The 13,008-nt window shown below is 55.2% G+C and overlaps 1 protein-coding gene across 1 annotated transcript in view; it reads right to left on the bottom strand.

Moving 5' to 3' along the window:
* Positions 1-1,597: 1,597 nt before the first annotated feature.
* The window catches only part of ITGA11 (integrin subunit alpha 11), a 110,003-nt gene continuing 98,592 nt past the window's right edge, over positions 1,598-13,008 (bottom strand). Inside the window, exons 23-30 of the mRNA XM_079129577.1 lie at positions 11,397-11,486; positions 10,333-10,423; positions 9,027-9,140; positions 8,694-8,780; positions 7,490-7,600; positions 7,257-7,352; positions 4,459-4,572; positions 1,598-3,791 (exon numbers count right to left, since the gene is read on the bottom strand). Of these exons, the coding sequence (XP_078985703.1) occupies positions 3,720-3,791; positions 4,459-4,572; positions 7,257-7,352; positions 7,490-7,600; positions 8,694-8,780; positions 9,027-9,140; positions 10,333-10,423; positions 11,397-11,486 (775 nt within the window). The 3' untranslated portion in view covers positions 1,598-3,719. The remainder of the gene's footprint in view (positions 3,792-4,458; positions 4,573-7,256; positions 7,353-7,489; positions 7,601-8,693; positions 8,781-9,026; positions 9,141-10,332; positions 10,424-11,396; positions 11,487-13,008) is intronic.

A 13,008-nucleotide genomic window follows, 5' to 3' on the forward strand; every position in this document is an offset into this window, starting at 1 on the left:
TAACTTGTATCAGACTTGCTAGGAAATGCCACCTTCCTTAACAGCAGTAAAACGAGTCTACTGTTTGCCCTGCCTGGGTTTTTGCTGTTATGATGCCACCAACACAGGTCCCAGCACAGCTGATCATCAGCTGGGATAGGCTGTATAAGAAACTGCCATTGAAGAACAAGGAATAACAAAATATGGTTCTACGTCATTGACTCTTTTAAGTTCATCATGTTTGGATTTGCCTCAGAAATGGGAACTGAGATCTGGGGTGAAATGATAGAGTCTGTGGCCCTGATTGATGCCTCAGAGAAGAAACACTGGAATGAATTTCTCCTTCCCAGCTCAGCAGGCTGAAACTGAGGGATTCCCTGATAGGCACCCACTTCCCCTGGAGCCTGTGCAGAGGACTCTTGGATCTCTCCAAGGCCTGCCCCTCAGCTTCTGTGTCTTCTCTGAGGACTGGCCCTATCTGTGGGGTGTCTGGGCAGGGTCCTACAGGTGCTCCAGGTCAGAGTCTTCCCTTGAAACCATCAGGGTCATCTTGCCCACCTCATTTCTCAGTTTGTACTTGGAGGTCTATTTCTACCAGACAACCAGAACGAGAACTTGGAAATCCTGACAGTCCATGGGCCAAATTCCAGAACCTCCTCTCTGTAATTTGGTTTAATCCAAGAGTCAGACCTCACCCCAGATACACTTTTCTTCTTCATACTTGAGTTTTCTGCAACTCGCTTGTCGTGCAGCTACAGGAAGGCAAAGCAGCTTGTTCAGAGTGGTGGCCAGGTTGGGCCCATAATGCCCTTCAAAGACTGAACCACTTTGAAGTTGGTTACTTTTCATGTTAACACAAGGTTTAACTCGCAGCTCTATTTTAATATTCGTTAACTAGCGCATAGAACATGGTTGAAAACATCCACCTGTGGGCCGTAATATGAATTTTAGTGGTCTAATGTTGCATTTGGGGCTGCTCGTCTCTAAATGCCAAAATTGTCTTCAGAGACTGCTGTTCAGCCCCTTTTGTCAACAGCAATGTGTGCAACTCCTCCCAGAGCCCCTGGGGCTATGAGGACTCTGGGAAATGGTAAAATCTGCAACAAATCCCAACCTGGAGACTTGCTGTAACTCAAGGGTCTTCCAGACTCCGGACTAGAGCCAGGTCTAGTCTGAAGGACCTTGACAATGACAGCGTGGTTCCCAGTATTTGTCATACATAGAAAGTCACTTGTGCATGTCAATCCCTCCTTTCTTCATTTCTTAGCCTGTATGTCCACTTGCCTGTTGGACCCAACTCTGCACGAATCATTTGAAGTTTGAAAGACACGGGAGTGATGCTGTTAAATCACTCCCAGCCAGTTAAATCTGAATCCTGAGGGGCTGGAAAGCCCCTCGAGAGATGGCAGCATGCAGCCAGGGTAGAGCACGAGGCCTTGCCCCCTCTCGCACATCTCTGCCTTCCCTGCCAGGCACTCCCAAGGCCAGCCTTGGACATTTCTGTGTCAGAGTGATAGCTGTAGAGAGGGAGAACTGATAAGAGAAAGGAGAAAAAGGAGACAGGGTACAGGGGCTGAGGCCTTGGAGATGCAAGCCTTTGGGCCATCTGGCCAGTCTTGTGGTCTGGGGAGGGGTGGAGGGCTGAGACCTGGCCTCCCATTGGAGGTTGCACTAGATTGGCCTTTGGTCTGCAGCTGATTTGCAGGTACATTTTGATTGGCCTGCAGTGTGGTTGCACATGTTGTCTGAAAGAAGTCATGCTACTTAATCAAATGGAGCTCTTTTAAGTGTGAGTTCATCAGTTCCTTTTTGTCAGGTTACCCCATAAGAGTGATGGCTGACATGGAATATGATTTGACATTTCTTTATTCTTTACGAATGAAAAATGGTGTTTGCTATTCAGGTTTTATTTTCACCACTTGTTCCTTATCTGGCCTTCCTGAGGCTGGGCTAGGGTGAGTGACTGGGCAGCTAGCCTTCCCGAGTTCCATCTTGATACTGTTTTGGAACCTAGGGCTGTCTCTTCTCTGGTTCTGAGTGTCCTCACCTATGAGGAAGTAATTTCTAAGGTTCTACTTGTTGGGATTCCAGGGAGTGAATGATGCAAGAATAGAATGGAGACACCTTGGTTTAAGAACAGCCTGTGTGTGAAGGAACTTCACATGCTGGGGAGGGCTGGGAGTCCTGGCAGTCCCGGGAGGAGAGTGAGGACTAAGGGGCAGGTGCTACATGAAACATCCACCCTAGCCAAAGATGGATAGTGGGTGATCTTGGGAGGGAGGAGGGATCCCTGGCAGTGCCCACCATGGAACCATCATGCAGAGAGGCCAGGCAGCCCGTGGAAGGCATGCTGCAGGGAGCCTGCGGTGGGCAATCCCATTTTCACACTTAGACAGCTTGTGAAGGAAGCAGGAGCTGTCTCCCTCCTCCTTTTTAAAGCAGGGTGTGGCTCACCAGGACACACTGCCACAGAATGCAATGTCAGTGCCTTGGTTGTTTTCAAATACATTTTAAATTTCTTAAAAATGTTGACAGTCAAGGTCACACTATGCACAAGAGAGCAGGTGCCTTTGATGTGTCCCTCTTTTATTTCTACCTCGAAAAAAGTTAAGGCATAAATTACTCTGCTGGGCACCTGGCATGCCCCTTGTCCTTGGGATGCCATCATGGGTCTGTCACTTGTCCAGTGGGTCTGTGGGTAAGATGTTTGCCAATGAGGCTGCACAGGCCCTGAGGGTCCTTGCACGAGTTTTATTCAGTGCATTCCAGAGAGGATCCCTCAATAGCACCAGCCGAGCCCTTCTCCCCTGCAGTGGTGGGAGACGGGAGGGGTGGGAGGCCTTGTGTGTGTGTGTGTGTGTGTGTGTGTGTGTAGGGAGGGTGAGGCAGGGAGGGGCGCTCCCCTTCCCCCTCTACTGAGCTGCAGCTGCAGCTGGAAGACAAGTGGAAACAGGAGCCCAAGGAATCGCGTCATCCACAAGCTTCCCACGAGGTACCTAGGAACAAAAGCAGCCGGGCAGAGGCAGCCAGGAGGCGGGGAGGCCGAGAGGCTGGCAGCTTGGGGTGGCACTGTGACACACGTGATGGAAGGCCTGACTGCCTCCTGATGTCGCCCAGCATCCTGGGTCCCTCCTGCCCATCTGGCACAGCTTCCTCACCCCAGAATCTTTATCCCTGGCCTGCAGCTGCTGTCTTCAAGCTTTGGGGTTCATGTTCATTCATGGAGAACTTTGAGGCTTATCTATGGGGAAGGGGGTGGTGTGACTTGGGAGCCAGCTGCTTGGGTGAGGGGTGGCAGGGCCTCACAGAATTTGGGTCTGCTGTGCTGTGGGGTCCTTTTGGAAGTAGAGGCCCAGGTAGAGTGGGCAGAAGGGGTTTGTATTTACAGTCTTCCTCCGCGGTCTCTCGGAGGTGGGCATGATTGTGAATTCCTAGCACCGTGATGGCTGGGGCAGCAAATCCCTCCATGGAGCCTGGGGGGAGGCCTTGGGTGGGCCTCAGAGGGCTCCCTTCAAATCCCTGGGGAGCTGAACTGGAGGTGTCCCAGCCTCCCGCAGGGCGATTCTTCTTAGCACCGCTTGAGTTCCATCCCAGGAGTAGGCGCCATCGCTTAGGAGATGAGGTCAAGTGCAAAGCCAGCTGGCGTCCTCTCCGCTCCAGCTCGGTGGGCCACAGGCCTGGGTCGCACACCCCCTGCACTGGTGTCCGGCCCCTGTCAACTCGAAGCCTCCTCTGGAGCCTCACTCCATCACTTTGGGGCTGGGGTCCAGGCCAGGCTCTCTCTTGCGCTTGGCACTTTTAAAGAAGCCAAGCTGCGGGGAGGCAAAGGGAGAAGTCTCAGGATGGACGAGGCCTGTCTCTCCTGCTGCCCCTCCATTAACCCTCCTTGGGTCTCCTCTGAGAAGGCGAGGCTACCCCACTCAGCACCCCTGCCACCAGAACTGCTCTGTGAACTAGGACAAAATGGATGGAGGCTGAGCAGGAGCAAGAGGTCCTGCTGGCTCCCACCACCTTCCTGTGTGACTCTGCCCTGGTTAATATCCCCCTCCAGGCCCTCCTCACCTCATCATTAACAGGAGGAAGTTGAGACCAGGGCTCTTGACCAGAGGTTCAGAGGTGGAGAAGGGTTTTGGCGGGTTTGTTAACAGCCTACACTGTTGGAATCTTGTACAGTGTGTGAACTTGCTTTTAATTTTTTTTTCCTGATAAAAGGAACCCCAGTTTTCATAGGGTTCTCAAAGGGTCCCACATAAGGGTTGCAACCACAGTGTGGGTGCCCTCTGCTGGCCTTAAGCAGTGTGCCTGCTTTGATGAGGGGCTGGGCGCTGTGACCACAGGCAAGCTATAGGGGGAGGCCTGTGGCTGTCAACTCCCTTGGAGAGGAGCCTGTGGCAGTGACCACAGGGCCCAGAGCTAGAACCCTAGGCCTGGGCCAACCAGCCAGGATGCTGCCTGTGTCCCTGCCCTGCAGGGCCTCACCTTCCAGAGCGCCAGGACGAGCAGGGCCAGCAATAGGAGGCCTCCCAGTGTGCTGCCCACGATGATCCAGATGGGGATCTGTGAGCCCTCCTGCTTGGAGATCTCAAACGTGACCTGCAAAGGGAGCGGGGAGCCAGGTCAACAGTGTCACTGCTCTGGGACTGGGTGGCAGCCTTGGGCAGGGCAGGCGATGGCAGACACCTGGAGGGGAGCTGCATCCCCTTCCTTAGGGAGGTGCTGGAGGGGTGGGTGGCACAGTTGGCAGAGCCCTCAGGGGCCAGCCCCTCCCCAGTGGCCCAGGTCAGGCTGCCTCCGGGAGCCACTCTGCATCTCCAGCTTTGGCCACCCACTCTCCCTGGATTCTGCCACATGGGCTGCTCCTCCTCTGTCCTCTGCTGCTTCCTCACTGTCTGCTGAACATCCCAGGGTGGGAGCGAGGCGAGCTGCAGTCCACACGCCTCCTCCTTTCCTGTGGTCCCTCCCCAGGGACTCAGCTGCCTTCTGGGGCCCAGTAGGTAGGGTGCCTAGGGTCCACAACACTTTTGGGGGCCCAGGAAACTTTTACTTGCTTTTAAAATTATAATGAAAACATTAAGACACTTTATCCTGGATTATATTAATTCCTCTTTAGACCAACACATCAAAAAGTAAAAATTTGTTTATTAATTTTTTAGTGGAGGAAGGGGCCCCAAAGGCGAAAGTGGTCAGGGCCCTGGAAATCACAGAGCAACCCCAGGGACTTTCACAGCTCTTGGCTTTAACTAACTGGCGACCACACTCACATTTCTGTTTTCTGCTTGGACCCTCCGCTGAGTTCCTCACATATCTATCCATCTCCTCCGCCTGCCTGGCAGCTTTGACAGGCCCCGGACCAAACTCCTGACCCTCCTGCTCACCCCAGATCTGCTCCTTTCTCATCTGTCTCACCAAAGCAAATGACAGTGTTGTCCTTCCTTTGCTATCTTCAGGACAGAAACCATTCATGGGGAACACTTACTTTCACACCCACACGACTCCATCAGCAAGGCTTTCCTTAGAAACACCTAGAAGGTGGCCACTCCTCCCTACCTCCTGCCCCGCCGGGGGTCTGAGCACATAGTCTCTCCCTGGAGTCTGCAACAGTCATCTCTCTGCCACTCCCCTGGGCTCCACGCCAACCCCCAGCCACCTGGCCTCCTAATGCCAGTGTGCTGCTGGGGGGCTGCAGCACTCCAGAGCCCTCTGCCTGCAGGACGTCCCCCTCAGTGTGACTGGAACAGGTAGGAGCTCAGTAAACCCTTGGGCAGAACCACCGGCAACAGCCCAGTCAACCCGAGGCAAGTCCCACTCCCCTTCCTGGTCTTGCACAGCTTCAGTCTCCATGTCTGGAAAGCAGGTGTGCCGGGCCGACCTCTTGGGGTGTGAGGAGCGAGTTGGTGCCAGGCCAATGCTTGGACTCTGAATGCGGTTGGTCCCTTATGGGATCTTACTCTGTTCCTGCAGGCTGGGACCTTGCTCTCCCTCCCCTCAACCCCCATGGGTCTGGCACAGAGCCCAGCCTACTGGCGCTCAATTTGGGGACTGCTGGCTTTCTACAAGAGAAGTGAGGTGTCTAGAGAGTACAAGAGGGATTTTATGGGGGGCTGGAGGTTGGAAGGAGAAGTCCTCAAATAGAGCCATGATCTGGAGAAGAGGGGTGGTCTGTCTGTATGGGAGGGGGTTTGGCACATGACCCCTCTCTTGGATGCCTGGAAAATTCTAACATCTTTCAGGATTCAGTTCAAAAGGGCTGTCCCCAGGAAGCTTTCCCAGGACCTTCCCAGCCCTGACACATCCTGCAATGCCTGAGCTTCCCTAGATTGCCCCCCACTCTGTGGTCTCTGTGTTCTTATCTGCCTAGCTCACCTCTCTGCCTGTCCCTGGCTGGAGCTGTCAAAGGGGCACCAACACAGGCCAGATGAATGATAACCGCGGGGAGGCGGGGTGGGTGCCGGCTCCCGGCGGGGAGAGCCTGGCAGTGACCGCAGGCCTGAGGCCGGAGCCAAGGCCTGGCCCACTAGCCAGGCTCTGCTTGCGCCCCTGCCCTGGGGGCCCTGGCCTTCCCCAGCTCCCCACTGTGCCTTTAGGTGGATCCCCATGCTGTGCTGTTTCTGGGCTTTGCCCCTCCCCCTCCGCCTGCTGGGCCCCACTCTGACTGGGACTGCTGTTCCTTGACTTCCTCTGCGAAGGGCTGATCCCTGACCCTGCCTGCCCGGCAGCTCCCTGGCTCCTGGGGCAGTGTGGAGTTTACTTCCCATCTGTAGGGGCACTCTCGCCTGGAGCCCAGGCTGGCGTTTCTGGGATGTGGCCAGGGGAGGGCAGCAGAGTCCCACACCCTGCGGTCCCAGCTGTTTCTGCAGCCCTGGGCAGTCCCGACTTTCCCAGTCCCAGAGAGGATCTAACTCACTGACCTCACCCCTTTCCTGGACCCTGATTTAAGCCAGTGTGATCTGTAACAATCTGATTTTACCCATTTTTTAAAAAAGAGTCCCAATACTGAGACATCTTGCATTTCTTGGTCTTGACAACTGCAGTTCACACCAGGCTCCTGACACCCAGGCTGCTTGCAGGTCATTAGACCTGAGGTGCCAGCAGCCCGAGAGAGGCTCTGGGCGCCTGCCTGCCTCTGGCCCTCCCCCACCTGAAGGTCTACGCATTCATGTTGCTTTTTCCCTCTGCGTGGCCTGCCCATCTTTTTCCTGGGAGAACCTAGGGCAGGGACAGCCCTTTCCCAGCCTGTGGGGCCCAAGCCCAGGTCTGCAGAGTTCCCAGGGGCTTACCTGGCGGCTGGGGTCCTCCTCACGGAAGATGAAGGGACTGTGGAACTGCCTTTGCAAGGCTGCGTTGACCATGACCTTCACAGACCTGTACTTGAGCTGCAGTCAGAGGCAGAGACCTTGTCAGAGCTGGCCCAGAAGCTTCTGTCCCTGCCCTTCTTGGGCAGCCCTAGGTAGGAGTCCCCCTGCCATCCCTTCCCTTCCTTCCCTCCAGCCTCGCCCGGCGCTCCACTCACTGCTTTGAGGGACCTCAGCCACAGGTTCCCCAGCAGATGGAAGTTGATTTCCTGGTTGGGGGCCAGCCGCACATTGCAGTTGATGGAGACCACGTCGGAGTTGCTGTGATTCTGAAAGAGAAGACGGGTCTAGTGGGAGCAGCAAGGCTGTGGGGGGCAGGGGAGGCCGCTGGCTGGCCGAGACCTGGAATGCCATCAGGAGCTTGCGCCACCAGTAGCTCAGCTGCACTGCTCCACCAACGGGGGCTTCGGGCACTTCGCTTCTGGGGATGGGGAGGGGTAGGGGCAGGGGGAAGGAGGGGGGCGGGTGTGGGGCAGGTGGGTTGGGCTGCCAGCTCCCCAGGGAGACACAGGAGGATGGCATAGCTGATGCTCCACTGAAGTTGTGCATAGTGACCAGATCGGGTGTTTCCGGGAACAGAACTTTGAACTTTAAGGAATCTGTAAATATCCTTGCCATAGAAACAGATTCAAAGAAAAACAATATGATCAATGCAACAGGTACGAAAAAAAGCATTTAAGGAAATTCAATTTCTTTCATGATAAAAACTCCCAGGGAACATCCTGGATCTGAGCTAAGGATGTGTGCACATCCACACTGCAGGTAACTGGGACTGCACGGCTACCGCACCTGGCTCAGTGAACTCTTTTTTAATGTATTGCATTTTATTTATCTTCACATATTAAAATGCTTTAATACAAAATAGGGCTGGTGATGTGGCTCAGTGGTCAAGTGCCCCTGAGTTCAATCACTGGTACCCCCGTCCCCACCCCCAAAAAAGAACACATGTGAGACAGTTTTCTCCACTGATGACTACACTCAAGTTCAGCCCAAATCACCTGCCAAGAAGGCTTACTGTCATCAGGTTGGTGTGCATTCTGCAGTCTCTTTCTATCAGGGATGCATGGAAGAGCTGCACCAACATTAAGAAGAATTCTGCAATCCCCATGCAAAGGGCCCCACAGCCCGTGCCTGCTGTTCAGAGATAGTTTCTCAAACTGCCAGATGACATTCTCCATACTTGCTCCTTGTTCTCTCAACCCTTCTGGTCTCCATCAAATCCTTTTTTAAAATTTTTAATAGTGCTGAGAATTGAATCTGGGACCTTCAACATGCGAATCAGGTGCCCAGGAACAAACAGCCCCTGGTGTAGGATGGCACTCCTCTAGCCCAGTCCCCAGCTCTTGATTTGGGGCCACTCACCAGTTGTGGGGTACCACTCAAGTCCTCCTCTGTCGGAACTGGCCGGTACTCCGTGCTGTTCCCCCAGATGTTACAGGACGTGTTTGCCTGAGCAGAGACACACATGCACACACATTGAGCTTCACAGGACACACGTGCACACGCACTGAGCTTCACAGCAGCTCTGGCAGACTCAGCCTCCCAGGGATGCTTCATTTCTCCTCTGCCTGGGGAAGGCCCAGCTGCCCTGGTCCTGGGAGAAGGAGCTGGAGTCTGGGGACATGGGGACACACCTAGCGACTATGCCCGCCTCCTGACCCTCTCCCCTGGGCCAGCTCCCGGGGCACCCAGTACCTGGTCGGTGAGGAAGTCCCTCAGCATCAGCAGGCGGTTGCCACCCCTGGTGGCGACGGGAACGGTGATTTTCATCATCACCCCGTGGATAGGGAAGAAGCCCAGGTTCTGAATCTGTACAGAAGCAGCAGCAGTTGAGGGAGGGGAGGATGAGGCCCAGGGGTCGAGCAGCCCAGGTGTCCCCCCAGCCCATCTGGGACAGGACCCCCGGCCCGGTGTTTTCACGGTGGAAGCCTCAGAGCTCCGCCAGATCGTGGCCAGGCTGTGCCGACCACAGAGCAAGGGAGCGGCTGGGCTCCTGGGGGCTGGAGAGTAGGGGCCACTTCCATTCTCAACCCTCTTGGCCTAGGGGATTTTGATGAGGCAGGAATGGAGACGGTGACAGTCATTAATGTATTATGAGAGATGATTGCTGATTAAGGAAGGATATAAATATAGCTGACATTCTAGCCCCAACACACTGGTGCCAGAGCAGCGGTGGTTATGAGCAGGGCTTTGAAACCAGAGAGACGGGGAATGCAACCCCAAGGAGAAGCTGTGTGGCCTTGGGCGAGTCACTGATCCTCTCTTGGGCAAGCCAGGCAGAGTTCAGTGTGTCTGCAGCCCAGTTTCCCACTGTCAGCTGCCCCCAACTCCTGCACAGTTGAAGGAGAAGCTGACAAACTCATTTCCAGGCAAAGAAGAATTGGGGCGAATGCAGCAGAGACTGATAAGCTGCTTCTCATGTCTCACTTCCCCTGCCCTTAGCGCCAGAACCAAGACAGAAAGGTCCAACTACCCAGCTCCCTTTCAGCTAAATCATAATGTTCTGGATAAGGAGACACAACTGGAAGTGTGAGGAACTGCCAGGGCAGTTTTTTTTTAAATAGGGAGGGCGCATGCTCTTCTCCCTTTCTTTCTTCCCGCTGCCTGGAATGAGAATGGAATGGCTGGAGTTGCAGCCATTTTGTACCATGAGGTGAATTTGAGGCTGATAATCTCATGCTGAGGATGGTGAAACCCAAGGGCCAATCCTGGATGACTTTGTGAAGCTGCAAGCTTTTTTTTTTTTTTTTTTTTTTTTAATTTAAAAAAATCTTGGGCAGACACAACTCATCTTCACTGATTCACTGATGCTCCCCCGCAATCCAGCCTGGTTGTTTTTTAGATGAAGACAAGAAGCCCAGAGAGGGAAGTAACTTGCTAAAAGACATGCAGTGAGTAGGTGGCAGGTTTGAGGCTGGACTCCAGCCACCTCCCGCCCGCCTGGGGGTGGTGTCCGTGGCTCCTACCCTTCACTTTCCACCCAGCTGTCCCCCAGGCTTACCTTGAACACACAGTTGAAGGGAGGCCCAGTGCCGTCATAGCTCTCCAGCGAGCTGTTGGCTTTGACCTCGTAGTGGCTCAGGCTGCTGCTCCTGCAGAGACAGGAAGGCCAACCAGATGGATGAAGGAATACAAGAGGGCGCAGGGCTGTGCTGCCTCCCCCAGACCACAAAAGCCGCATTTCCTCTTTTCTTTTGGTACCAGGCAGTGGACTCAGGGGCACTTAACCACTGAGCCACACCCCCAACCCTTCTTTAATATTTTATTTAGAGACAGGGTCTCAGTGAGTTGCTTAGGGCCTTGCTGAGTTGCTGAGGCTGGCTTTGAACTCGTGATTCTGCTGCCTCAGCCTCCAGAGCTGCTGCTCTCACAGGTGTGCGCCCCTACGCCCATCCACATTTCCTCTATGGCCACTGGAATGCTGCCTGGGGAAGGGTCCTTGGGAGGCTCAGTGAGAGTAAATGCTGCGATCAACTAGCCATGGCCTGGGTGGGCACGACTCAGAGCTGGTGCCTGCCATCCCTGCTGGCCTCTCCACCTGGGGCCGTGGCTTCTGGTGAGTCTGGCCCTGTCCACTGTGTGCCCTCTCTGGGGCTGGGAGTTCCCTTCCACCCTGAACTTGCTGGGTCCTGTCTTCTCTGTCTATACCTGGGAGCTCCCCAAGGGCAGTTCCCTCAGATAGGCTGGTGGGTGGCAAAGTGGGTGGAGGGTGGGGACAGTGTGGCCTGTGGGGGCTATTCCCTCAGTGGCATTGCTTAACGTCACTTTGGTAATGATAGAAGCAGACCGACTTTTAGCCGGGCTTTAAAATTCTATTTTTAACTTCCCTACAGACAGGGTACCCACTACTGCCCATGCTGGGGACCCTCCCTGCCCCTCCTCCCGTGCCTGCTGGGAGCTCTGGGGCGGGGGAGGCTGGCCTCTCCTCCTTCCTCTCACCCGACACCCCTCCCACCATGGACTGCACTTCCTGAAACATCTGGGCACACTTGGCTCCGTGTGGTCATCCGTGTCCCTCAGTGCTGGGGCCCAGAGGTGCCCTGTCTGGGCAGGAGCGTGGCCCACCTGGTGAAGAGGACGTCAGCCTCGTATTTGAGGTGGAAGCGCATCAGGGCCACGTTGTCTTCCTTGGTGCTGTCCTGCTCGTCACTGTCACTATGGGGGGAGTCAGGTCAGAAGGAGCCCCCCCACCCTGCTCTGCCAGTCCCTGAATCTCTACAGCAGGAGGGATCTGAGGCAGACTCAGGGGCACACAGGCTGCTTATCCAGGGGATGTGCACGGGGCCAGGCTGGTGAGGGAGCTGGCTGTTTCCCAGGAGAGGAAGGCCAGGGAGGCCAGAACGAGGAGACCAGCCTTCCCCGACGCCTCCCCAGGGGGGGCCCCCTGCAGTGGTGGGGGGTCAGGAGGACCTTGGGCTGCACCTGGGGGCTGTGCGGGGCGGGGGCTGTGCGGGGCTCGGCCTCTGCCTGCCCTGCCTCCTCTTAGTGGGACTGCCCAGGGGTGTGGGCAGGCAGGACAGCAGGGTTCAAGTGGAGTTGGTCCCTGATCCACAGATGCCTGGTGCAGTGTGCGGGTGCTGTTCAGAGTCATGTGGAGGGAGGTGGGTCATGGTGTCCCTGACAGCCCAGCCCATCTGCTGCCAGGGCACACACAGTGGACATCAGCGTCTGGCCCTGCTTGTCCTGTGCGCTGCCTTTCTCCTGTGCAAGTCCCTCCCCGGGCTGTAGGTCCAGTTAGGCGGGGATCCCTGACACACAGACACCCGCCCCCACCCCTCACTGCCCCTGAGGCCAAGGCCTGGCCTGCGGTTCCTCATCCTCCCGGAGGAGCAGGGAAGGGCCAGGTGGCCTGGGAGCACCAAGGTCTCGCCAACTGTCACTCTGGTGGGCAGAATGAGCAGGAGAGCACACGCTGGGGTGCTGGTGTGTGGGGGCCCAGTCCCTGAGCCCTGGCCCGTGTGTGTGCCCGTGTGTGTGTGTGCGCGTGGGTTCATGTGCGTGTATATGCTGGAGCCCTGGGGCTTGGGTGGCCTGGAGTACTTATTTCTCAGCTAAGGATCTTGTCTATTTCTGAGGTTCCAGAGTACATAGAATCCCTTGCTCCCTCCTGACACAAGAGGGAGGGAGGCCTGTGGAGGGGTGTTTACCACTGTCACAGGTGATTCATGGTGTCAACCTATAGCAGGTCACCTCAGGCCTGGGGGGCAGACAGACTCACACAGAGTAAGAAAATTTCTCTAAAGGGGCTGGGGAGATAGCTCAGTCAGTAGAGTGCTTGCCTTGTAAGCACAAGGCCCTGGGTTTGATCTCCAGCACCCCCCCCCCAAAAAAAAAAAAAAAGTTCTCTAAAAAATGAAAAATATTCAAAGGGAAAGAGGCGGCTACCTGCCATGTGTTGTTGGGAGGTCCAGTCGACCTCCCCGAGCCTCTCTTTTCTTAATTGTAACTTGGAGGGTGTGGTGGGAATAGCGCCTGCTTTGTTAAGATTAAGGGTCTTCCCTGAGGACTGACTGGTGGATAGGCACGGTGCTTTAGAACTATAGTTTTTTCTTCTTCTTTTTTGGATTTTGTACTGGGGGTTGAACCCAGGAGCACTATACCACTGAGCTGAGTCCCCAGCCTTTTTATTTTATTTTGAGACTCTCCAGAGTCTTGCTGAGTGGCGGAGGTTGGTCTT

This window comes from Sciurus vulgaris (assembly GCF_902686455.1).
Source record: "Sciurus vulgaris genome assembly, chromosome: 2".
Taxonomy (NCBI): domain Eukaryota; kingdom Metazoa; phylum Chordata; class Mammalia; order Rodentia; family Sciuridae; genus Sciurus; species Sciurus vulgaris.